At 40.7% G+C, this 26,156-nt stretch overlaps 1 protein-coding gene across 2 annotated transcripts in view; it reads right to left on the bottom strand.

Annotated features, from left to right (window-relative positions):
• GRHL2 (grainyhead like transcription factor 2) overlaps positions 1–26,156 on the bottom strand; it is a 61,470-nt gene that overhangs the window by 20,844 nt on the left and 14,470 nt on the right. For both annotated transcript variants that reach the window (XM_042869248.1, XM_042869249.1), the window contains exons 4-9: positions 24,867–25,251; positions 21,836–21,888; positions 19,638–19,791; positions 16,789–16,900; positions 11,493–11,587; positions 1,880–2,038 (exon numbers count right to left, since the gene is read on the bottom strand). In XM_042869248.1, coding sequence (XP_042725182.1) covers positions 1,880–2,038; positions 11,493–11,587; positions 16,789–16,900; positions 19,638–19,791; positions 21,836–21,888; positions 24,867–25,251 — 958 coding nt within the window. The remainder of the gene's footprint in view (positions 1–1,879; positions 2,039–11,492; positions 11,588–16,788; positions 16,901–19,637; positions 19,792–21,835; positions 21,889–24,866; positions 25,252–26,156) is intronic.

Below are 26,156 nucleotides of genomic sequence, written 5' to 3'. Positions count from 1 at the left end.
TGAGAAACTGATGTCAGTAAAGATAGGCCAGTGTAAAGTGAGAGGAGAATTGGGCTTCAGCCTCTTTCCAAGTGCCAATGAACAGAAGTTGTCATATGAATTGACCTAGATAATTTTCATTCAGTTTTATTTACTTAATTCATTTTCAGCCTTGCATTAAGTTGAAAAGCCTCGTGTGTGTGTGTATGCATGTATACATTTATTTTATATAGATACACATCTCATTATCAATACCCTTGAGCCCTCCAGTTCCCAGTTTCAATAGTTTTGATACGCATAATGCTTTAATTACCCCTGTGATCTCTTCTTCTACTTTGAGACAGTTTTGATTAGAAGTCTTAACATTAATTTCCTGCTTCCTCGTCTGGATGTTTGAAGTACCAATTAAGCCAGTAGATGCAGTGAGCATGTATTATTCAAAATCTCCACCAGTTGTGTCTGCGGGTCACCCTTGATGAGTTTGTGTTCTGAATTTCCTTCCTTTCTTTTAATAATTCAATTTTTTTCTAATTGCTTTTCAAAAACAGGTAGACGAAAATGACTTGCTACTTTGGTATTTATGGAGCTTTTAATATCTATCTGCAGCTTCATATCTCCAAATATTTGACATTCAAAGTTACAATTAAAAGTGTAACACTTTGACTGCAAGAAGACCTTGGTGCATACATTTACATTCATTACTCTCAAATTTTTTACTCCAGTAATACAACTGACCAATTAGCCCCCACGATCCCGTTGTCAAGACAGCAAGAACAGAACTAACTGAAAAAGGGGAAGGAGCAGTAGCAAAGACCTGGAACAGTTGAACTCCTGCCCTTTCCATTATAAAGTTAATGCCACGTATTGCCCGGGGGCAAGGCCTTTTGACTTTCTGCTCCCATCTGTAAGATAGGAAGACTAATTTGGATAAATTTCCAAGTCACATAAAAAGATGCAAGCTCCTGAATCCCTGAACCTTGACGAGAATCCAGGCATCAACCCTCCCTAGGAAGATCTTTCCCAGCAGGGATGCCAGGCGTTAAACACAAATGAAACGTAGTCATGCTATACATTTAAGAATTGTCATCACAGAGATAACATTTCAGAACAGCTCTTTCTATCTGGTGATAAACAGCTGACCATGACGTTGTCAGACTCATTAAAACATGATCTATGTTTTGATATTGAAAAGTAACCTGCCAAATTTTACCAATCCCTACAAAGGAATGAGAAAAAAACCACTGTAAAGGAATAAATTACGCAAAAGAAATGAGCAAGAAACAAAAGATACTGAAACACAACATGAGAATGTTTAACATATTTTTGCAGTTGGTTTTGAATAAGAAAATTCCAGTGATGAAAATTTTCATTCAAGCTCTCAGAATAACTGTTTGTAATCAAGCAGTAAAGAAGCCATCAGTTACATCACTGGGTCTTTCTAAAGCATCATTAAAGACAAACTAGCAAACCTTTATTGAATAAAACTCTATCACAGTTCTCTATCACAGATCTCTCCACAAAGTTGCCTATGCTGACTGTTAGAAGTAGAAGGTATAACACCATCAGAATGGCACTTGCATAACCCTGTGGTCATTGTTGACTTCTCAAGCAGAGATGCATCTTAGTGCATTCTGTGACTATCTTGATCTTCGTGTGCCATGCTGTCCCTGCACAGTCCAACTACTGCTCACAAGCCAAAGAATCAGGGCCAAAGAGGCTGCAAAGCAGTAAAATAACTGGGTGAAAACCTCCTAGATTTGTGATACAGCTGGTCCAAATTCTACCAGAAACATAATTTACTGGGGAGAAAAACTTTTTATTAGATCTGAAATACAGCAATAATAACAAACTGTCAAATGAGGTGCTTCCCTTATCCATGGTAATTGTACATTCCACTTACCTTATCGCAGAAAACCTTGATCTGGCAGTAGGCTCGGTGGATGGGTTTATTGCTGCGGTTGTTGTAGCTGTATGTATCTATCTGAATCATCAAAGGAAGCCCCTTTACACCTTTTTGAGAAGAGAAGTCTGTGCTCAAGCAGTTCACTGTGATGAAAATCTGTGTGACAGAGAGATGACCTTAAATGACGTGCAAACAACCACTAAACTTCTGGAAACAGAGAAGAGCAGATCTCCCCCCCCCAAAATATTAATTCAGACAGTTCTAACAACTCACACATTTATTTATTTTCCACTTCTGTCCTAAGTCCAGCAAAGGTGCTCCCACGTTGAGAAAGGGATTTTTTAAGGCATGTATCAATGCTTTAGTTTGGTTCAGTTCCCATCTGAAGTGAATCACTTGATTGCCCCAACTTACCATGCCTTGGATCAAAGAGCCAGTGTGCATAAACTGGATTCTTTTGGGAAGAGTCAGAGCAGAAGTGACCCAGGAGAACACCCCAGATGCTCCAGCTGCTAATGGCCGCTCAGTTTATGGGAACTGATTAAAGATAATGTAAGATAAAACCTCCAAAAATATGTCTCACGTAGATGTCAGTTTTTTAGCCCTGACTTGTTCCACTCCACAAACCTGATGTGTACATTTATACTATTTGTTAGCACAGACACAGTGAGATGACCTTGCATTGTCCTTCCCAGCCATCTTTGGGTCTTCTGACATCTCGCAACTCACAGTCAGTGCGCTCAAGCAAAAATCCTACGCTTTTTCAGAGATTCTTTCCATGCTCCTAACACCAGCACTCTTTCCTCCATCTCATTAACAGATAGCCCTCATCTTCATTGTGAGGGTCCTTCGCAGTCTCTCTTCAGCGTCCAAAAAGCATCTCTTCTTCTCTGTCAAACTGGGAAAAAGCTCCTTAAATATTTCTAATGCTACCTCCAACCTCTTCTCAGAAGCCCACCACTTCCATGAAGCATCTACGAAACCTGACAATGCTTTCGATCCCTGACAAACTCTGCCTGTATGTTCTTCAAAAACCTGTTCTCATGCTTTCCTACTACACATACTTACATCTCTTACATTACTCAGGTAACCAGTAGTTATCTCCTGCTTTCTAAAACATATATTTTACGTATGTTGCGTACGAACTATCGCTTCTGCCTTATGTTCATATAGAAGCTGGCAGAAGGGTCTCCCACCTCCAAGCTTCTTTTGGTGTAAAGAAAGCTGCTACTGTGATCTGCATTATCACTAAGATCTTTCAGTCAGGGCAGCGTGCATGAAATATGAGAGATGAAACTGTATTAAAAAAAGCAATTTTTCTTCCCAGGGAAGAATTTGTGCTTTACATAAGAATTTTTACCAGTTGTGTGTTAAAATAATTCTACTTTCCACTTGTGCTTAGTTAAAAAAAGAAAAGAAAAAAAAAAACCAAAACACACACACAAAAAACAAGCACTGGGAGGTATGAAAAAGGACAGAAAAAATTGTCAGTGCTCATTCCCTGAGCCACATTGATGTGCAGCTGCTCCAGCAGGATGAGCACAGTGAGAAGGGCTTTGGAACACCACAAATGCACACCCTGCCAGGCAGAGGTGAGGCCAAAGGCCCCCCGAATCTGGGAGGACTCAAGAATGAAGGAAGTCTTCCCGCTTGACTATAAACAGGGCAAAAACTCAAAACGAATGAACAAAATGCAAACATCCCCAAAAGAAAGGTGAGCTCAGAATAAAGGTCTCTGGTACAACTGGTGGGGGATACTTTACCCTAATGGCAGAAGGTACATTACAGGCAGGTTTTTACGATGGAGCCAGAGCAAGCTTGTTTGCCTGACTGAGCTAATAGCACCTCTGCATTTCTGCTTCAGATGGTATCGCAGAGCTGCATTTACAAATGAAATAGTTGAACTTTAACTGTGGGGAGAGGAGGGAGGTGGGGAAGGGCCCTAGGTGAAACTCTGATTTTGAAACTGATAGTGTTATTTCTGTTTCAAATTACAACTTGGTCTCCTCCAGATCCAAAGGTAAGTGTGGATATGGGTGCATATGCCTTTGAAATACGATGGCCTGAATTTTCATTTGCCTTGAGACTCCTTTACAGCATCAAGGCAGTGCTTTAAAATGTGTGTGAACACAGAGCACTTGAATGAGGTCTGGCATGAAACAATCCTGCCCCGCTGTGCTTTAGCATACTTCTACAGTGGGATTTTCCAAACCGTATGTTAAAGTGTGAGGGGACAGACAGGCTTTGCATGCACCACCCCTACTGCACGCTCAGCCAAAAGGCAAAGAAAGGCCTTGTCCTATCTTCATCAACCACATCCTCTGAGTGTCACCTCTCCCACTGCCTCTGGGCATACAGAGCACAGTAGGAGCGATGGGGCAAGACAGACTTTATGAATTTGAGAGTCCTCATATAGTGGATTACTCATTATGAATAATAGATTGGTGCTGTGAGATTCAATATCCTCATCGTGACACCGCAATACATCAGGAGCTCTCTGAGGAGCAATGATCACTTTAGGTTCACATGCACAAAGAGTACACTACTTTCTGTCATATCACTTGTGCCTCATGGAAAGACAGATGGATTCGAATTTACACATATCATTTATTGTTGGAAACATTTTCTCTCTGTTCACAATCTACTAGCTTTTCTTTAGGGCACAACACTGAGTGAGGGTTTGGAAAGGGGAGGGAGGATGCAGAGGGAAGAGGAAGATGACAGAAGTTGTGTTACTTGAGTGAAGTATTTTTGCTGCCCCATCCTTAGCCCTCCTCTCACCCCCCCAGTGCAGCCCCTGCCACCAGCTCACAGTGAGCTGAGTCAAGCAGCACAGCACGTGGCCCCACGGGCAGCCTCAAGCAGGGGAAGGCCCTCAGCTCTGGGGAGGCACTAAGCTCTCAGAGCCCTTCTGCTCTGGCCTCCTGCATGGCAAGCTTATGTGGTTAGATAGTGTAGAACTGACACTAGCAGGGGTAACAATTGCTGCTTTTTTTTCTCCAGGGCCACATCTACACTTGACTTAGAACTATTTTAATGGATGCGACCATGGTTATATCTGAATTCATTTACAAACTTTTTTTTTCTCCTTTGCAAATCAGATTTTAGCAATGTTTTGCTATCAGGAACAAGTTTGTGTTGTCACTATAATGTTGTCTTTTTTACGATGTCAGCATATCTGAGATTAGAGCAATTAATGATAGCGTTCCTCCCATCGAGTTCCAGCTCAGACATGCCATTAGCAATGAAAAACTAATTTGGAGAAACATTTGGTGCCTGAGAAAGCTTCAAAAATGACCTAAGATAATGACAACTCTTCTGATTGTAAAAGAGTATGCCTAAAAAATGCACTCTCTTTTGAGCTCCATTACATGTAGCTGTTATTATATGAATTACTGGCTGTTTGTTAAACACTGCAGTGTAATTAGTGATGTACAAGATCCAAATACAGTAACCTGCCTTAAGAAAGCAAGGCTCAGAAATGCATTTCCCCTTTTATCATTTAATCCAGCCAACGTGACTCCTGTTGTGGTCTCTCAGTTTACACACTTTAAAGGTCTGCAGTTACGAAATTTCTAATATAAATTTTTATTACTATTTACACTTCTGACTTCCATCAACTCAGAAAGAGCCATGGGCAGAAGGGAGGGAAGAGTGTTATCCACAGAATCAGAAACTTTAAGCAATTTCTCTACTGAATAGTGATAATGCATAGAAGCTATGCCTGGTGACTGGTCTCTGCAAAATCCCAATGGCCCTGTTTAAAAAGGGTTCATCCTTCCAGACTGTAGCAGGAAGAGGTTAAACGACTTGTCGCTTTAATTACTAACATCAATCCCATCGTTCCTCCTATATACAAAAACTGTGGTTTTATAGTTTCTCCTGCCAGCCGTTACCTTATAAATCCCATACAAAGGTAAGATCTTTGTTTTATTTCAATACAAATGTCTCTAGCAAATGTTTACACTGCTCTTTTGAAGCTTCCTCAATCCACACCACACCCTGGCAACTACATAAAAATGCCATTTGCCTTGAATCCCAGATGCACACTTACTGAACCATTTGTCTACAGCGAAATTTCAGCATCATTTGCTAGCATGGGTTAACTTGTCTTTAGCATAAGGAGAGGTACTATGGAATGTGGGTTAATGGGTAATATTGGTGGTAGTTGGATGGTTGGCCTTTTCCAACCTCAGTGATCTGGTGTTCGATGTTTAGATATGTTTGCATGCTTAAATATATATATAGTAAAGATAAATATGCACATTTACACACGCAGATATGATTTATCAAAGTAGATGACAAGTACAATACTACATGGTACTAATTCCTCCCAAAAAAGCAGTTTTTTCTTCAGCCTTCAAATTTTGAGAATAAGAAAATATTAACTTATCCCCTACGAATGAAAGCCTTTGCACTTCAGCAGCAAGGAGCATTGCACTCACAGGCTCTCATCCTGATGGGGTATTTCAACCGCCTGGATGTCTGCTGGGAAAGCAAAATGGTAGACTGCATGCAATTCAGAAGACTTCTGGAGTCTGTTGAGGATAATTTCCTGATCCAGATACTGGATAGACCAAACAGAGAAGAAGCATTACTGGACTTAGTGCTCACCAATGCAGATGAACTCATTTAAGAGGTTAAGATTGGAGGCAGTGTGGGCTGCAGTGACTGCACCCTGGCTGAACTTGTGATCTCGAGGAATATGGGCCTGGCAAAGAGCAAAGTCAGGATAATGAACCTTAAGAGTGAAATTCTAGATCCCCTGGGAAATTGTCCCTGGGGGAGCAAAATCCCTCACACTGTGAGTGAGGAGTGTGTTCGAGATCATCTGATGAAATGTAATGTGTACAGATCTATTGGGTTGGACAACATGTATACTGGAGTCCTGGAGGAACTGGCTGATGTAGTTGCCAGGCCACTTTCCATCTAGTATGAAATACATGACTCTCAGGCAAAGTCCCCAGGGACTGGAAAAAGGGAGATATCACTCTCATTTTTAAGAAAGTAGAAAGGAAGATCCAGGAAACTACAGTTTAGTAGCCTCATCTCTGTACCTGGGAAGACCATGGAATGGATCCTCCTGGAAGCTATGGTAAAGCATATGCAAGACAAGGAAGTGATCTGAGACAGCCAGCATGGCTTCACTAAGGGCAGATCATGCCTGATCAATTTGGCAGCCTTCTATAATGGAGTAACAGCACCACTGGGCCAGGGAAGATAGATTATTTGATGTCATCTACCTGGACTTTTGAAGGCCTTTGACCTGAATGGTCCCACACTACATCCTTATCTCTAAATTGAAGATAGATGGATTTGAAGAGGACTGAATATTCAATGGATAAGGAACCAGCTGCATGATTGCAGCCAGAGAGTTGTGGTCAACAGCTCCATGTCCATGTGTAGCCAGCAGGGTGAAGGAAGGAGGGGACTGTCCCTCTCAGGTCTGCCCTCATGACGCCCCACCTGCAGTACTGCATCCAAGTATGGGGCCCCCAGCACAAGAAAGATAGAGTTGTTGGAATGGGTCCAAAGAAGACCCACAATAATGATCAGAGGGCTGGCACACCTCTCCTATGAAGAAAGGCTGAGAGAGCTGGGGTTGTTCAACTGGGAGAAGAAAATGCTCCAGGGAGACCTCATTGTGGCTTTCAGTACTTAAAGGGATCTTATATAAAGATTAAAAAAAAGATAAAAAGATAAAAACGTCCCTGATTTTTTTACACGGTCTGATAGAGACAGGACAATGAGAATGGTTTTGAACTAAAAGAGGGGAAGTTTAGATTAGATGCTAAGGGGAAACTGGAAGGTGATGAGGAACTAGCACAGGATGCCCAGGGAAGTTGTGGATACCCCATCCGAAGGCCAGGTTGGATAGGGCCTCAGTAAGCCTGACCTAGCGGGTGACAATCCTGTCCACAGCAGAGAGGTTGGAACTAAACGGTCTTTAAGGTCCCTTCCAGCCTAAGACATTCTATAATTCTAAGAAACTTTTTCCTACATATTCCTACTGATGTTAAAGATATATGAACTGTCACATTACAAATTGCTGCTACAGACTGTACTGTTTTATCAACTCCGTTTTACATCTACACCCACTGGAATCATATCTCACTGCAGTCCACGATGTCTAGGAACCCAATCCTCCAAATCACTCACTCTTTGAAAACACAGCTTATTACTGTATCAGCTGTGCCAAAAGTCATTAAATAACTGGAAAGGTTCCCATGGGCTTCAGCGTGTTTTGAATTAGAGATCTACATTTCGATACAACTGCACAGCACACAACTACCAAAAACTATGTGCCAGCACCTACATGAATAATACATCCACCAACATATCTGTTTACTGCATGTCCAAGTTGGATGACTTTGCACAAGTCAGTAATTTTTTGCTATCACTGAGAAGTATTCTTTATCTGCTTTAAGTGAGTTTTCTTCACCAACTGTTCACTGAAGTCACCTCAGAATTTAAGGTTGGAAAAACACTGTCCAGCAAAATATACAAATAATGTATTGTTTCAAGGCTACATCATCCTCACCATTTTAAATTAGAAAATTAAATTAGAAATCATGAGTTAGAAACAAGGTATATCTCAAAGAGCTGGTATGATTTACTACAAAAATAACCTAATTTTGCTAGGAGTGTTCTGCTTCTTAATTCCCTTCTTTGCAAACTAAATTCTGCCAGCAATAAAACTGTAAGCGGGCAGAGGTATGTCTATCAAAAAGCAAGCTGAGCTCTCTGTTCAAAAGCTTCCATTAAAACTTTGTCAAGCAGCCAAATACTCCAGCAAAACCTTCATTACAGCAACAGCAAGGCAACTACCTACCTCTTAGCATATCATAAAAAGTCTTTTAAGAGATGATGAAATTAGTCAGCCAGTTCTTGTTAACTGCTGTTTGTTTCCTTACCTTCCTTTAAAGAATTATTTTTAAAATAACAAACACGGTGCACAGGTTCAGCTAAAGGGAACCAGCAAATCACTGTGCCCGTAAATGCTGAGTACTTGCATACATAAGTAAATGCATAAGTGAAACAAAGACGGACCATACAAAAAATGTTCTTTACTTCCTATCATTGTTTCCTTATCGAACAGTATTTTTGTCTCAAAGAGTCTGACAGCCGTAGATCCTTCGCTTTCCTATATCCCAAGTCTGAATGATAAGCCCCATGGTAATCTCTAGAAAGAGTTTACCCCTTCTAGAAAGAGGCAATACCCTCTTGCCATGCTACTGAGGCAATAGAGAGACCTCTGCCTGAATTAATTAAACACACATTTCTTCACGTAAGATGCAACTGAAATGCTGCCTTATAACTCCTAAGCAGACTGACTGCTAACAGGCAAATTCTGGTTGTCACTCTCATCCTGTGAGGTTTCCAGGAAGAAGGTACAACTCAGCTTGAGTGTCAGAGGAGAAAAATATCTGGCTTTAAATCAGCTGCCCTCCAGGTGGAGCACTGAGAAATCTGATGCTTGAGGTAAGTCTTCCCAGATATAGGATTTGGTCTCCCAGGAGCAGGGATATTTGGTTAGGTGACTTCTGTTCCTCCTGTTAGATTTTTGAAGATCACTCCCTTGTGCAGTTCTAAAGCCTGCTCTATTTTTTTTATTTTTTCCCAGGCCAGCAGAGCGCTTCATCACATCGCATCTCAGAGGCCCTGGAAAGAACTGCTCTGTGCTGCTTTTGTCTGACTCAGAAGAGAAAGGTCTTTGTGCCTGTGAGGTTACCTTTAATCTGGAAATTGTGGTGAAAAGGGAAAACAACACTGAGCAGAAACAATGGAGCCAGTTTAAAGATCATCATTCAAAATGCTTAAGCAAGGAGAGTCTGTAATTAGGGCTTCAAATTCTTCATCTCTCTTGCATGAGGTAATTGCTGGAGAAAAATCTGCTTTCAGTGACGTGACTCCAAGTCCATACCTTTCAAACACTACAGGGGGATCCTATGGGAATCCCCAGACTGACTGCAGTTGGTTATTTTATTAAAGTCTCCAACAAGAGCGTGCATGTCTGCATGTGTACGTGTACATGGGAAACTCTTCAGCGCAGGATGACGACAAGCTTACTGGTACAACCTGATTTATGCTTGATAACCAAATAACGTAATGAATCCTCTTACTTTTATCAAGACTTTCGCAGTTAAGCACCTAAAATATTAAGTATCTGATAACTACCCCTCAAAATAAAAGAAGTATAAGCCAATTTGCATTTTAATCACTATTTCCTGCAGAAATGCAAATGGCAATCTCAAATTTTACTCGACACTTTGTTACACCAGCAACAATAAGAGTCATTGTTTTAAAATCCTCCGATGTTATATTTCAGTGATCATAGTGAGAGCTGTGTTCTCAGTGTTTTGGCAGCCGAGGAAGGAATGAACGGTGCAATATTAGAACAAAATGGATGAGGATAATACCTGACATCCGTGGCTGTAACCTTCTCAATTCTAGACCAACATAGTTTCTTCCTAAATCTGGAGGCTGAAAATGCAAATATATTTAGAAATGGCCAGCTTGGCAATGGGATGGCGATCACTGGTGGGAGGAAGAGATGGCACTGCCATGCTTCAGCTGTTAGTGCTTCTGTGAAGGTCCTTACGAAAGTCAATCATGTTGGAAATCCCAAATGAACTGCTGCATTTGCTGGCATAATGACCACATGCATACAATGGTCATATGTTTTGACTGGAGGACAATGTACCTCTGTATTTGGAAATGGAATCACATAGCAGGGGAGTGTCCAGGGCGGTGAAAATGTAATCACTATGCAAGTAAATACAGCATTATTAGCAACTGGGCCAAGTACAACTGTTCATAAAGGTTACCTTCCGAAAGAGCAAGGCAGTTTTCAGAACTACTGCCTTTTCTTTAAATAGTGCTCTATTCTTACAAAATTTACATTGACAATGAAAATCCCTGTTAGTACAGAGCTCAGCACCTTCAATCAGCAGGTCAGGATAGTGAGTGCTAGTGCTACCACACTTCATTTTCTGCAGTCTCACAAGGATGACACTGTTCTGTTAGAAATTCAGTGGGGAACTGTGCATGAAGATGTCTCTGTATTTGATTGATCCTTAGCACATCTTGACTGTTGGACACTTTGGCTGGAATAGAAAGGGATCTCTAGGATCATTAAGTTGCAATTCCACAGCCACAGGCAGGGTTAAAAACAAAAACAGTATCAAGAGTGACAGTATCGTCAATTTATTATGTCTAAGTCCTGGAGAGTCTTGCCATAGCCCCATTCATTTTACACAGCCTAATTTCCCTTGCTATTTGCTTTCTGGAGGAAAACTTGTTCTTATAATTATCTGCAGCTTTTCATTTCTCCTGCAGTAGTCCCTGTAGCTGAAACACTCTGCTACTCTTTGGATGCCTTATCTGTAGGGCACTTAATAGTGTTATCCTGACAGCTCTGACAAACCATCTTCCCTATTTCGGATGGCCAGAATCCCTCTGGTCAGAGAAAGACCGTTTGACTGGCTTTCAGGAGACCTCTACCTTCCCTTCCCTTCTTATTCTCCTTGTTTAATAGGAAAGAAATGCAGCAGTGACTGAGGATGGATGATACTTATAAAGGGATATAATCTGCATGGATTTTCCTTACCTTTGCCTCCTCATTGACATCCCAAGTAAAGGACACGGCATTGAAGGCAATTTCTTCAATATTCCCAATGGTATTAAAACTCTCTTTGTAATCAGCTGCAAGAAATAACAAAGTCTCACAAAAAAGCTTTGAACTTTCTCTTTTACAGTTCATAGTACAACTATAGAACAGCCCTTTGCTTTTCAGCTGGGTTTTCTGTTGGATCAGAACTACCTACTGTATTATTTACATCAAGTTATTAATAAGCTTAATTGCAAAGAGGTAATATATTGCAACATGAGCACATTACTTGCTGCTGTTATTGCAAAATACTGTTTCTTCTAAAAAGAACCTGTGATTGTAGTGGCAAAGAGTAGGTGCATTCATGATCTTGGCGAGGGAAGGGCCAAGAATTCAAAATTAACTGAAAGTTATTAAAACATTGAAAAGGATGTTTAAGGCTTGCTACCAATAAATGACCTCATAGTAAATTCTAAAGAAGCTTTCTAACAAGCTAACAGCAGTGCACTTTTCTCACCCAACAATTTCAGCTTACCCAAGAATTACTGCACTGGGTGCTGCATCTCTACTAAAACAAAGCAAACAAAGATCCTTTCTCCAAAGTATGTATGTATCTAAAGTAGACAACAAAAAATGTAAAAGATGTACTGTCTGAATACAACTGTCTGCATCCTCTCCCTGTTTACTTCCAAGTGGCAGTTGATGTTATATTACCAACTAAAGCAGCTCTACAGAAGGAATAAAAAGCAAGAGGGAAGCAGTCTGAATTTCAAACATGACCAAAAAATTTAAATAATAATAATAATAAAAAACAAACAGTGTAACAGTGAGAAAAGCATGTAAGGAAGAAATTTGCCACTCTTCTTTAATTGAAAACAAAGACAAGTCTCTTTTTGTGTTCCCTTTGCCACTTTAAACACATTTTGTTCTCTTCGATGGCAGATTAAAAGAAAGATCTTGTTTGTAAAGAGGTAATGTCTTCTCCATTAAAGGAACCTCCAGATTTGGTTAAAAAATGCTCCAACCTTCTCTGGGATCCACATATTTCCTCAGAACCCCGTGAGGGCTTTAATCAGACTCAGTGCTGAGGAGCTGAAGTTACGTAACCTGGCAATCCCAATCACTCTAACATTTGCCCAAATCTGTGCTTCAGAAGCATACTGATTCTTAGCTTTGTATTCAGTTACATTAAGGATATTTTTGTATTCAACACATGGAATGCATTTCTCTAGTAGTTTCAAAACTAATTTCCTTTGCCCTTCCAAAAATGAACTATTGGTCTTTAAAAACAATGCACAGGTAATAACTGTTTTAAAAGTTTTATAACAAAAATGCTGTTGTAGGAATGATTTAACACTTGGCAGTCACTACCATGCTTTCTCTCATCTGAAGCACTGGCATTTCAGTGAGCAAGTGAAACTGTCCCTGGGATCCATAAGTGATTTTGGATACGATGAGAATTCACCGCTCTGACCACAGGCGGTGATGCAGCAACTGCGTGTGGTGTTTGGGAGGTCTGAAGTGTTGTTCATTCCTATTGTGAACTCAGATCCCCTTTCTAACCAAAGTCAGTGGCTTCACTATCTAAATTCAGTGTGGGAATGCAAATGAGAGGAATTAGAAGACACAGTAGTTTGATATTCATGTGCACACGTCCTCCCACCCCTTAGATTTACGATTCACCAGAAAGTGTCTCGTGCAGCTGACTGCTGTATATGAGCAGGCTGTGTAGGTGCACTTTGGAAAGACATGAACAAGATGTCTTGTAAAGACACATGTTTTCTTCCCATAAAAAGCTGTCAGAACAGAGTATTCCACCAGCCCTTCCCTTCCCCCAGCACACACACCTGCTTCCTCAATTGGCACACACACACATCCCATGGACTGTGTATGTGACATGCTGCTGAAAGCAGAATGCCTTCCCATTACCTTCAATTTGCAGATAAGCCAAGAAAAATCCTCAGCAGATTATGACAGCATTTACACCCAAGGACATGTAAAAGTTATTAGAGTGACTACAATTTTCATCTTCTACTGCTATGAGTTACCAAAAACAGAAAATTGAGGTTCTTCAATAAGCAAAACAGCTCTAAAGGAATTATTTCCCATTTTGGTGGGTAAGCTGCATTTTAAATAATGACAGATTTCAACATTAACAGCTAATGTCTGTCATGTGTTACATACCACTCTAGTAGCTCTTTTTTATACAGCACATAAATAATACAATATTTCTTGGAAAATACATAGGTAAAACACTGGAGCACAGATAATCCCAACCTCAGGCTTCCATAATCACTATTTATGTTCATGTTGGAAGCTCCAGTATTTGTCAATTTACAGTACTTACTCTGATTTGATGTAACCTAATATTGTATTCTTTATTCATTTCATTTTAAAAGAGATCCAACATCATAGCACAGCAGTGTGGAAACTCAGCAATATCTCTCACTCCTGCTGGTAACAAGAACGAAGTGCTGCTCTCTCCACAAAAATCCAAAACAGCTTTAGCCTAAATTCCTTCTTGCTTAAGTCTTCAAGCACTAAGGACTTACATTTAAGTATATACTTATCCTATTAATAATAATGCATCTGCAGATCCACACAGAATCTAAGTCATTCAATCACCATTCCTATCCAAAAGAGCACCAGTCTGCAAAACAAATACAGCAGTAACTCCTGCATGTTCAAACTGAGGGAATAAGCCTCCTTATTGCCTCTGATCTCCAGGATACAAAGAAGGAAGACTAGCAGACCTGAATCACTGAAGAAGCAGCACAAGCAGCAGAGTCATTCCTGCCTGAGGACTGAATAGATGGACTTCAGAACTAGAGTATTTCAAATTTATGTAATCCTTTTGCTGCTAAGTCATGCTTTGGATGTAAAGTGCACTCATAAACAACTAAAATGGACTCGCGGATGTTAAATATATGTTACAAATGTGAAGTTAAAATAATATGAATGTTTATAAACTTTGTGAAATAAAGTATACATGTTAATGGCTATTCCCAGATATAGAGTTAGAAAGGCGCCTAATAGCTGTGTAACCCTCTGCATACTGCTAGTTAATGAGAGCTCAAAGAACTGAGAAGCAGGGCTACCAGCAGAGATCATCAGGTCATCCTCTGAGGATAAAACAGATTTGATGCACACCCCTGCCCTTAACAAAACTCCGTCACTGCCCTTTAAAAGGTTCCTCAGGGAGTATCCTGGTACTTGCTAATCTCGCTCATGAACACCTAATTCTCTCCTTTAACTACACAGGGTGTGGCCATTAATGCAGTGCTCCTTTACAGGAGCTCTCCCAGTACCTTGGGCTGAATTCTTAACTCAAAGGAAAATCTGCATAGAATGACACAAGGATTTAGGCTAGGAGGAACTCTGGAGGTTAACGGTATCAAGCCTATCCCGCAGAGCAAAGTCAATTTAGATCAACCCATAAGAAAAAGAGAAGATTTTGCTAAATGCAGGCTGATGCTTATACAAAAGATGCATTTGGGGCCATCATGTCCTAACAACATCCGCAATGCAAGTCATAAACAAAACAAAATGTGCTTAAAAAACAGTGTACATAGTTAAGTTAAAGCTGGATCTCAGATGTTCTCAAGATAGCAGTACCTGAGCAGCATTCAAGCCTTTCATCTGAAAGTGCTGAACAAACTGTGCTCTTACAGTTCTCAGGTCTGTATCAGGAACTCCTCCACTGCACTTTGCTCATGTTTGCAGTTCAAATAAAGGAAACATGCCACAGTGCCTCAAAAGTCAGCACAGATCTATTTCATCTCAAATTAATGGCAACATAAAAGACATTTGCTTTAAGATGGGTAAACACACAGCTCAGAGCACTGTTTTACAGAACATGTATCATAAACTGAGCTGCTGGATATGGGGACTGATGTGTGCTGCACACCACAGACAAAACACTGATGTGGCAGTGCCAGAAGGTGTTGGCACGGCAATGGAAGGAGCTCTCTGACACATCCCTTCAAAGGTATGCGTTAGCACCATAAGCTTGTAGGGACTAGCACAAAGGCAGCCTTCAGAAACAGCTGTGACATGACATATTGGCTCTTTTACCAGGTGTCATGACAGGAGTCATTTGGGCTGAGGTGGAGGTTTCGCTGCCTTAAATACCCCCACAGGAGAAAAACGGAAGTTGGGGAAACTGTTCAGCCAGAACCATGATAATAAGACAAGAGGCAGTGAGGAGATGCTGGAATAGAAGACCAGTGGCTTTGACCAAACACATCTGATTTATGCCAACTTCACTGGAGGGTGCAGCATTTGAAAGTCAAAAGGCACTGTATGAGTAGGACCATTCTGGGAACCACTTCCCAGTGCTGGAGGTGTTTGGTCCCCCATGAAGTCATACAGTATGCTCATCAGTGTCCTCTCTCTGTTTCCCTCCCCGCCCTGCTCCCTCTCATTCCTGCCATTCAATGGTTTGGTTCCCTCAGGCAGTGAAAACAAGATAGACTTTGTCTGTTTTGCTCTCACCATCTCCTTTGACAAGGATCAGCTGCAGATGGCTGCGTGTGTAAACTGTCCGTGGGAGGGAAGAAGTGCTTGATGTCTAGACACTCCCACAGATTTCAACTTTAGGCTCCTGTGCAACAGGTACGTGCTCTTCTTGTGTTCTAATCTCCCAAGCACACAGACAGAGCAGTTCTGATCGAGATGGGCTTGCGAATTAGACAGGATGAACAGTAAACAGGTCTCTCAGGATAGCACACCAGAACTCAGCATGTCTCCCTCACTTTACTCCAACACTGACAAGACTCAAAAACAGGTGGTGGAGGAGACCTGGGTGCTTATTTGCAGTCACCATAATGACGGTATCTTAAGTCTCAGGTTCCACTTACACAACAGTGAGGCCCTTACAGCAACACAGCCCTGAAACATTTACATCTTCCTGGAAGCCTTTCTGTTAGATTTGCTAACTTAACTATTATGTGGGCTGGTACTGGACTGAAGAATGGACCAGTCATAGAGAAGCAAAAGGAAATGCTTCAGCCACTCCTGAGAAGGCACAGACACCAATTTCCCAGCAAAAGAGGGAACACTGTTAAAGTACATTTACAAGTAGAAGCTTTACTCCATGACTGCTGAGGACTGTTCGTCTGCAAGTCTCCTTCCTACTTCACAGACCATACAGTCTTTCCTAGCAGGGATAAGTCACTGCTAAAAGTTAGGGTGTAACCCACACAGCCACTGCCAACATATTCCACCACATCTCTGTGAAAGGCATCAGAGAATTCCACACTCTGCAGTCTTCTCCAAAACATCCTCTCATACTTACCGATGTCAAGGACCCTCTGCTTTGCTGTGTGCTGCCGGGAATGCCAGTATTTCCAGTACTTCAGCTGCTCGTCTCTGTTTTTATCCTCACTAAAAACAACCATGACCACGCTCTAAGAAAATCAACAGCAGAGGGTGCATTAGTTAATATGTAATTAATAGTCAGAAACACAACAGTTCTAATCAGTGCTCTCCCACAGTGCTTGGATTGTAAAAGATCACTGGTTTTATTGCAGTCCAATACTGCAATTGCATATAAAATTTCACAACTAAAGAAATGTAGTTTTAAAATAGTGGTTGTATTTTTATGGAGCTCAGACTTACTAGAAGTAAAGGTAGGACATTTTCAAAAGGCAGTTTAGTTGTGCATGGGATACTGATGACAGTGCAATGGAGGAACAAAAACTTCAGAGAGAAGTCTCATTTGGTATCTTTGTGCTGTTGGGAGTTAAAAGGAGAAGCCTTCTGTGGGTTACATAATTATGTCCTGACAAAAAAGGTAGTAGGTTAAGATCCTGCAACCACCAAAACCTCAAGCAAATTTTATTCCACAAAATGTAAGTATTTGAGCGTGACTGGTGATAATATTGATGCTTTTCTTCATATTCTTACATGAATATACAGTTTTAATGTCCAAATGTCCTTCTTAGGAGCAAGACTCTTGCATACAGGTATGTAATGACAAACTCAGCATGAATATTTACTGGATTTCACTGAGCTTTTCTGTTCAAGTTCTGGATTCCCTCTGTTTAAACTGTGCGGTTCAAGGGAAACAGATTGAAACATTATACAAAACTGCACATCAGTAACAGAGGCTTTTTTAAAAAGCCCTGCTGTAGTCAAGGAAAATAAAAAATACAAAAACAATGAAAGAATGCTCATGCTAGGAAACCTGCAAAGAAAAGAAATAACGGAGAACAAAACAACAAAATCGCTTCTACACATCTTCTTTTGTTCCTGTTCTTCCTTTAACCCTGAGTCACCAAGCTCATAAAAACAACAACAAACTGTTTCATAAGTAAGGAACTGGATCACAATTGATTCATGACCTATGTCCCTATGCACGTTCACCACTGTAACCGTTCATGTGCTCCGTGACCTACAAAAGCTAACTGACATCATTATACATCTTCTGTGTCGTACTGCTGAATGGGTAAAAAGCAGCACATGACATGGATGAGTCTTGAGTTTGCATACTGACTGGCCAGCAGGTATGTGCTAGTTGGCCAGCCCACACACTAACCAGAACTGGCAGCTCAGAGTGGAAGACTGTAGATTTTCATCATCAAGGGGAGGTGCTATTCTTTTTTTCTTCTAGGCACCATATACGTTGAACTTGCAGAGGCTTAATACCTTCAAACACCTTGCCCTTCTGTCAGGTTTGGACGAAATTGGCAGTAAATTAATCAGTTGCTTGAATGAGTGCCTGGTAAACACAACAGGACTGTGAAAGTTGTGTGTGATTTCATGATCTTCTTTAAACCACATATTCGCTAGAAGAAATCTCTCCTTTACAAATTCCATCTCTTCTGCTGCTTCAAAACTCATGTGTATATGTAGTGAATCAGACTTACAAGGATTGGCTTACAGCCAGATCAGATCCCCAACTCCTTTTTCAGCTGCAGAAATGGCAGAGCTGGCACCACAAAGAGGGGATGTCAAAGGCAGAGACTTTTCAGCGATAGGGAAGTCTTATACCAGCTTCAGTCAACAGTGAAACCATCATCAAGCTCATGCCCTTAGGAAACCAGGCCAAAAATTAACTACTGTTCAGGTTTACAAATCATTGCCTTTAGAAAGCATGTCTCTAAACTTCACGTATGACAGAAGCATATTGAACAGGTTGCCCAAAGATGTGGTGGATGTCCAACCCCTGGAGACAATCAAGGTCAGGCTGGATCAGGCACTGAGCAACCTGGTTTAACTGTAGATGTCCCTGTTTATTACAAGGGAGTTGGACAAAATGACCTTTAAAGGTCTCTTCCAACTTAAATGATTCTATGATATAACTTTGCTGCCTGCTTCACTGCTCATGTTGATTTTCATTGGTTCCTGTGACTAAAGTCACAACATTTTTAAGGAACATTTATTTGGATGGAAACACTTTTGCAGCCTCATACATATGCAGCCCTTCCAGCTTCAGGGTGAAATTTGCAGGGCATCAACTCTGAGGCTCAATTGCTCATTTCAAGGTTACTGGGTTAGGATTTGCTTACTCAAAAACATCACCAGGGAAATGAGGAGTCTTGCTCACTAGGCAGATGTTGCTGAACACCCGGCTTCAGTTTTGCTTTCAGAATCTGAGATGCAAATCATCTATTTTGGCATATTTCTAGGTGAACATCAAGTGACAGCTCACACTTAACCAGTGTAACTATTTAAAAACTGGTGTCATAGAGGATGGCTTCAGTTCTTCACATTTTATCTGAAATACACTGGAGAGCACCTGCTGAAGTACACAGATAAAGATGGACTTACATAGCAAATGTGGCAGTTCTCTGATTTTTCTTTTTAATTTGGGCAATGATAAGTTCACCCATGTCAGCAGCAATATCTGGGCAATGATCATTCTGCCAAAATCATACACTAAGGTATGTATATATCTACTGAAGTAGATATACTAAAGTAGATATATACATATACAATTGATCGCTCCCAACTCATCAGTTAACTCCAACACTGAGTCCACCAGCAATATCACTCTCCCACCTTTAAATCAGATGTAAGAGTACGCTTTTTCTGTCCTCTTCCACAAAAAAAAAAAAAAAAAAAAAAACTAAAAACCAACCAACTACAACTACATTTATATGAAGAGCTCCACTCCCATCTAGGAAAGAAGTTGGAATATACCCTGACTTTGCTGATCGGATGCCGGAAACATTTGTTGTCACCCGTCTCGCTCAGCGTAATGGCGTAGAACTGTCCTTTGTTTAAGTAGGTCATAGGCCCCTCCCCTTGCTTTTGACGCAGAGATTTGGTAGCTTCTAGTGTATACTGAAAAGTGCTGTTGAAAGGACAGGGAAAGAAACAACAATAAATTCCATATCACTTTCTCCTTTTCTCTTGGTCCCCACACATTTCATATCTCATACAGTATATATACATGGCAAAGGGCTTAGGAAACAAATAAAATGCTTGCAAAATGTCACAAGTATTGAAAAATGCAAATTTCTTCTTTTGAGTTTATCAGGTCTGGCAAGTGAGCATAAAACTATCTGAACTGTAAGTGTCTCGGATCAAAGACCTCTTCTTTACTTTCTCTGGAAAGAACCGAGAACCATCATAAAGAACATGGCTATGTATCCCACCAAAAGTGTCAAATGCCAAGAAGGAATGAAGCATAATTTACAGTATTAATCAGGAAACCACCTACCTCCACAGACATTTACACTTAGTAGTGCCACAGAAACAGAAATTCAGTAAGAACAGAACAAAACTTGCTGCAAAAGATGCACATGAAGAACAGAAAGTCCAACTGCTATTTTCAAGCACTAGGCAGAGAAGCAATACAAAGAGGAGTGGCAGGAGTTCATTTATTTAAAGAAAATATGCAATTAAGGTTTTACAAGTCTTCTTTTAAAAATGAATCAGAAGAAAACACCTAGCTTTAGTTCTTTTCACTTTCAGGAGCAAATCTTAAAGCACAAAAATTTTAAAGCTCCATTAACAGTAAACCCCAGACAGGCTGCCCCTGGCCAGTTGTGCAATCTCCGTGTTACTACTTGGGAAATTTCTCCTTGCTCCCAGCTGGCAAACCAGAGCACGTGCTATAGCAGGAGTTTCCTTCAGCCACTCAAACGGTTAAAATGCTATTCTAAATCTCACCATGGATTTTAACTAAAGCCCATGTATTTAAGGACTTTTGTATCAAATATTCAATTACTTTCACATTCATCACTTTCAATCTGAAACATTAATGTCTGAGCATCTACAACTTCCACAGAACTCCTAGGAAAGAAGACTTTTCTTTCCTTAGTGCGTATCTGGAGGTTACAGTACAAAGTGGACCTGCGTCATAGCAGAAAAGACTGAATGCCCGAGAACTGTTAGCAAGGCCAATGCTTCGGGATTTGATTTTATAAACAGGCAGTCTAAGTCTGTAGCACTCTTTGTTACAGATCTCCTCATACGTACTGCCCACACAGCAATTCAGTTCCAAGCGCACTGAAGTTAATGATTGTTTTAATATTGCTCAGAAAAAAAAGATCAGGCTCTAAGAAACCTCTGCTACAGAAGCAGCCGTGCCTACTCCAGGAAAAAAAAAATAATGTAGGCATGTTCCTGTTTTTTAAAACATGTATAATCTCTCAGATATAAACAGAACTATTCACGAGATTAAAATTAAGCATCGGCTTATAAATGTCATTGATAACAATCTGCCATAGTTAAGTGACTGTGCAGCATCTGCCCTTTCTGTGCAGGCATTTTTTCTGTTCTTAGCAGGGAGGTCAGTGCTCCTTTCAAACTTCAGTTTTTAAATTTTTTTTTCCAAAACTTATAAAAACTCTCCGTGTTTTACATGACTTTAAATAACTGCTTTACTAACTTTATAAGTAACTTAAAACATAATAACAAGCATTGTAAAAAGACAGAGGGTTTCCCAGAAAACCTACAAGGAGTAACTAAGAAAGCTGGAAGGAAAAAACCAAAAGACAGAAATTTCAAAAGGTCAGTAGAGTTAGTTGAGCCACCTTAGACATCAGAGCTGTGCAACCTGCCATCCTGAAAAGGTGGGGAAGATTTTCCATGACTCAGCTGTCAAAGCCGCACCCCTTTATCTGGAGAATTCTTCTGAACAGATTTAATCTCACGTAACTTCAAGGGCTCGAGAGAAGTTTCAACCCAAACCAAGGTAAGATAACAGGTGAAGATACACACAGATTTGAAAACTAGCATGCAGAGAAGGGAAGGACAATGCTGCTCAGTGTCAAGAGAGGTCTGCAAGTGCCCCAGATTGACAAAAAGGAGGGTGGGAAGTGGACAAGGGAGCATTTCCTTGATAACCCTTATGTGATGTCTGCTAACATATTTCAAAGCTGATGCCATACCTTGTTTGTTCATAAATGTATTCTTCAGCCCCCACTGACACACTGCGATACTTCTGAAAAACAAAAACAATATTTAGGTATAATTTGATGCAAACAAACAGAAAACAGCAACAAAAGCAAAACTGTGTTTACTTGAGAATCCTCCAGAAAAAAAACATCAGTCATTTAAAATTGAAATCCCTAAAAACCAAAGTGAAGACTAAATGGTCCTCACACTAGAAATGATAAAGTTCATTTATACCAAGCTTTTAGAGTTTTTCATAACGAACAGGAATGCAACTGAAAAACATCTTCTCCTTGTTGTAGTTCTTGCTTGTACGTTAATTCATTCTAAAACAAACCTGTAAAAACATACCCCATCTCAAAGATAAGCACACTTTCAGAAGAAATCAGTTTTCCTAAAGATTTCATGGTGACTTTTGTTTTGTTCTGCTTTATTTAAAATTATATGTGGCCAGCTGTCCATAAGGTTTACAAAGAAATGTTGATACAAATTTAGATTGCTGCATGCTATTTTAAATAGGTGTAGTGATGCAGGCTAAGGCTTTGATCAAGGGCCTGGAGCACCTCTGCTATGAGAAGAGGTGGAGAGAACTGGGGCTACTCAGCCTGGATAAAAGGAGGCTCAGAGGGATCTTATCAGTGTCCATAAATATCTGAAGGGAGGACGGCAATGAAGACAGATCTGGGCTCTGTTCAGTGGTGCCCAGTGCCAGGAGGCTCCCTCTGAGCACCAGGCAGCACTGCTGTGCTGTGCGGTGCCAGAGCACTGGCACAGGTTGCCCAGAGGCTGTGGGGTCTCCTCCTTGGGGATGTTCAGAAGCTGCCTGGCCACAGGCCTGGGCCCCCTGCTCTGGGTGTTCCTGCTGGACCAGGGATGGGCCAGAGGGGCACAGAGGGTCCTCCAGCCTCAGCCATTCTGTGGTTCTGTGAAGTATTTTGCCTTCAATACAATATTTCCTTTGAGCAAAATGCACACTTTACAAGATGAAGTAAAACTTTCACTCACTCATTACAAAATTAAAACATCTGTCAAAACAAAAATTATATCAGGAGAAAGAATTCTCAAAAATGAAGTCCTTTTGTGAAGACTAATCAAGCATTTATACTCTGCCTTCCTGAACATATGAGCCCATCTATACTCTACTATGTGAGTAGTGATTCTCAGTCACTGACGGATCATTACATTTAATTTCCAGGACTTCTTTTGTGATCACTGCTCAGCAATAGAAAGCTGTTTTGTTTCCAGAAGCACCACAACAAATATCCAGTAGGACAGAAGTGAAATGCAAAGTTATTATGTATCAGCCCGGGGTATTTCCTCAAAATCAGAAGTCAAGGATCCACGTGCACTAGCTACCACAAGAAATCTAAACCGTGAGGGGATAATTACAATGAAAACTGTCCCATATTAGCACAAAAGCAGCTACAGGGGAGACCTGGCTAAAGCTCAATCCCCCTGTAAGAGGTGAAGTTAAGATGGAGGCGTGGATGCCACAATGGAATTCATGCCAGCCATTTCAAGCAATCAGGTGTGAGCTGCCTCCTCCTCCACAGGCTGCAGAGAAAGCCTAGATGAGAAGCACCGTACTGCTTTAGAAGACATTGCACAAATAACCAGCAACTTTAAAAAACATTAAACAAAATTTTACTGACACCATAACACAGAGTTTGGGATGCAAGGCAAAAGGTAAGTTCCCTTTCTGCCCACCACCACCTGTGCATGCTTGATATGACAGTGCACAGCATGCACTGCCTTTTAGGGTAGCTTCCAGCACAACGTCCCCTAACAAATCAGCATAACGGAATTGCTGGGCTGCAGCTCCCCTGGAAAGCCATGTGTGCATTATCACCAGACTTCCATAAAGGGTGATTAACCAGTAACAAAGAAAAATAGCTGAAATCACATGCAATGTGATAATGCAGAACTGCGTTTCTAATCCCAGGTTTGATTTTACTGATTTTTTACTGGCAATCTAAATTCTCTCATTAATTATTCATTTAGTTGACCTAAATGGGTTTCTCTATCTTAAAATGGATGTCATCTCCAGATGTCCTCAATCACTGTGCTTATGTGGAGACAATTTACTTTTCTAACAGACACGTAACAAACATATAACAAACTTCTCCAACATTCAAGTAAGATCAAATTACCCTTAACGTAACTTCTTTCCTATTTTCATTTGTTACTTGTACCATTTCACAGAGGAGGAGCAGAAAATCTTAGGAGAGTTTTACCGCCTAATACATATAATTATTTACACAAGCAGAGTCAGCCTTAAACTATTTCTACCTTTCTGCAGCTCTGACTTGTTTGGACTACTTTGCTGCAGGCAGAGGTACTTACTATACTAAGGCTAGTTTTATAATTACTTTGTCTCAGCAGAACAGTGTAAAATAGTGACAAGACAGCTCCTTCTCTCTCTTCTCCTCATCATTCCTCTTCATTTACAAGCATCTGAGTATTTCCTTGCTTGTTAATCCCTCCATTCCCCTAATCTCACTAGTTTGATGTCCTTGCTCATGTTGCAGAGCAGAGCTTAGTGTAATGGACAGCTTTTGAATAAATTAGGTTTATTTAGCAGCAGACAGACACTGCTCATTTGCACTTTCAGAAGAACATCAAGAATTTCCCAGTTACAAAATGGGTGCTGTTTCTTACAGTTAGGAAAAGGTCTGAAGGCAGATTTAGTTAATGGATAACTGATCTTTCTTGGGAATGGTATCTATCTTCTACTTGCTATAATATCCTCCAAGACAAAACATCAGTAACTGTTACTCTTTAAGTTTCCACTAAACAACTTAAAAACTGTCTTCAGAAACACCTCACGATTGTCCCCTACAATCAGCAAAAACAGGTATCAACATGACAAAGAGGAGAGTTGAATTTGTTAAAACTAACATTACTGTTCTTTCAATGGCCTTTGTGGACAGCTCAAATCTCCTTATCTTGTTTACAAGCTCAAATCCCTTATCTTGTTTACAGCTTTTTATTGAGTTCTTAGATGCTAATTTGAGATCAAAAACTTACTTCTGTTCCTCCATCTTTGAAGGTGTCGCTGTAGGTACTGTCAGGAGTACTGCGCTGATCATCTTTGAGATAATTGGTGTGGGGAGCAATGTTGGACACTTCATACGGTTCAAAGATAACCCCTCGGTGCTCCTCATTCTCTCCTCTCGTATAGTGTGCTTGTGGGGTCATGAAAACAGGGGTGAACTCTTCTGCTTTTATCACAGTCACTGCAGTCCCCGTAATTGGCGTGGAGCTGCCAGACACATTTGTGTTGTACTCCCTCTTGGATGACTCCAATGGGTCTTGGTTCAAGGAAAGGTTAACAGGCACTGTCTTCAGGACTTGCACACGGTTTTCTCCCCCACTCAAATTACTCTGAGCTTCCGTGGAACTGAGACAATTTCTGTGAGACAAAAACAAAAACATTACAAACTGTCCAGATAAAGTAAATCTCTTCCTTAAATAGCTTAATGACCTTAGGTGGCAGGGAAGGAGATCTGTGCGCTTTCGACTGCGATAAGCCATTGCCATAACAAGTAGTACATTAACAAATCCTAGGCACACGACATGGTGAAGCAGGCGGAGAGACTCCCAACTCTTCAACAGCTTGGGAAAGACGGATACACTTGATTTGACCTATAATTGGTAGGACTTGTTAGGATCAATTATGCCTATCTGGGATTACACTTGCCTTGGCTTATAATTTGGATGGGAAGTCAACCTAGGAGTGCAACAACCCTTAGGCACAAAAAGGCATAAAGAGTAACACAAGGTATGGACTACTAACAGTAGATAATTTGCATGTGAAAAAGCAGGAACAGCAAAATCCACATGCTGTATGCTCTTTCCAGACACTACTGCTTGTGTGACTCGGATACCAATGCTCTTCTGAAAGAACAAGCACAGGAATCCTATTGTATCAGAGTAGATCAGTAACGAGATCGTGGCTGCAAGGTAACCTCCAGCAGCATTCCCACGTCTCTGCCTGTGGTCACTGTTGAAAACAAACAGATTGTTCACAGGAGTTGCTCTGACACAAAATTGTTAACCTATAAACCTTGCAATAGATCTAACATTCTGCTTTGTCTTCAACCCAGGAAATGTGCTTCTGACATTAGGGATCCTCTCTCTTCAAGCTTTTCACTTGAGGCCAGTTTTGACAACCACACTCAACTTTGGAGCTTCTCTGAGGTTAGTAGAAGTAAAACTGCTCCTCAAAAAACGTTAATTCTGTTCTGAAACAGTGGATTTATACTACTACCTATTTTAAAGTGTCACCTAACGCATACTAGTACAGATGGATAGCCT

Source organism: Lagopus leucura, unplaced genomic scaffold, assembly GCF_019238085.1.
Source record: "Lagopus leucura isolate 7727_CA_CO unplaced genomic scaffold, USGS_WTPT01 Super-Scaffold_100002, whole genome shotgun sequence".
Taxonomy (NCBI): Eukaryota; Metazoa; Chordata; class Aves; order Galliformes; family Phasianidae; genus Lagopus; species Lagopus leucura.
Note: the sequence above shows the minus strand (reverse complement) of the source record. Positions and strands in the feature narration are given on the sequence as shown.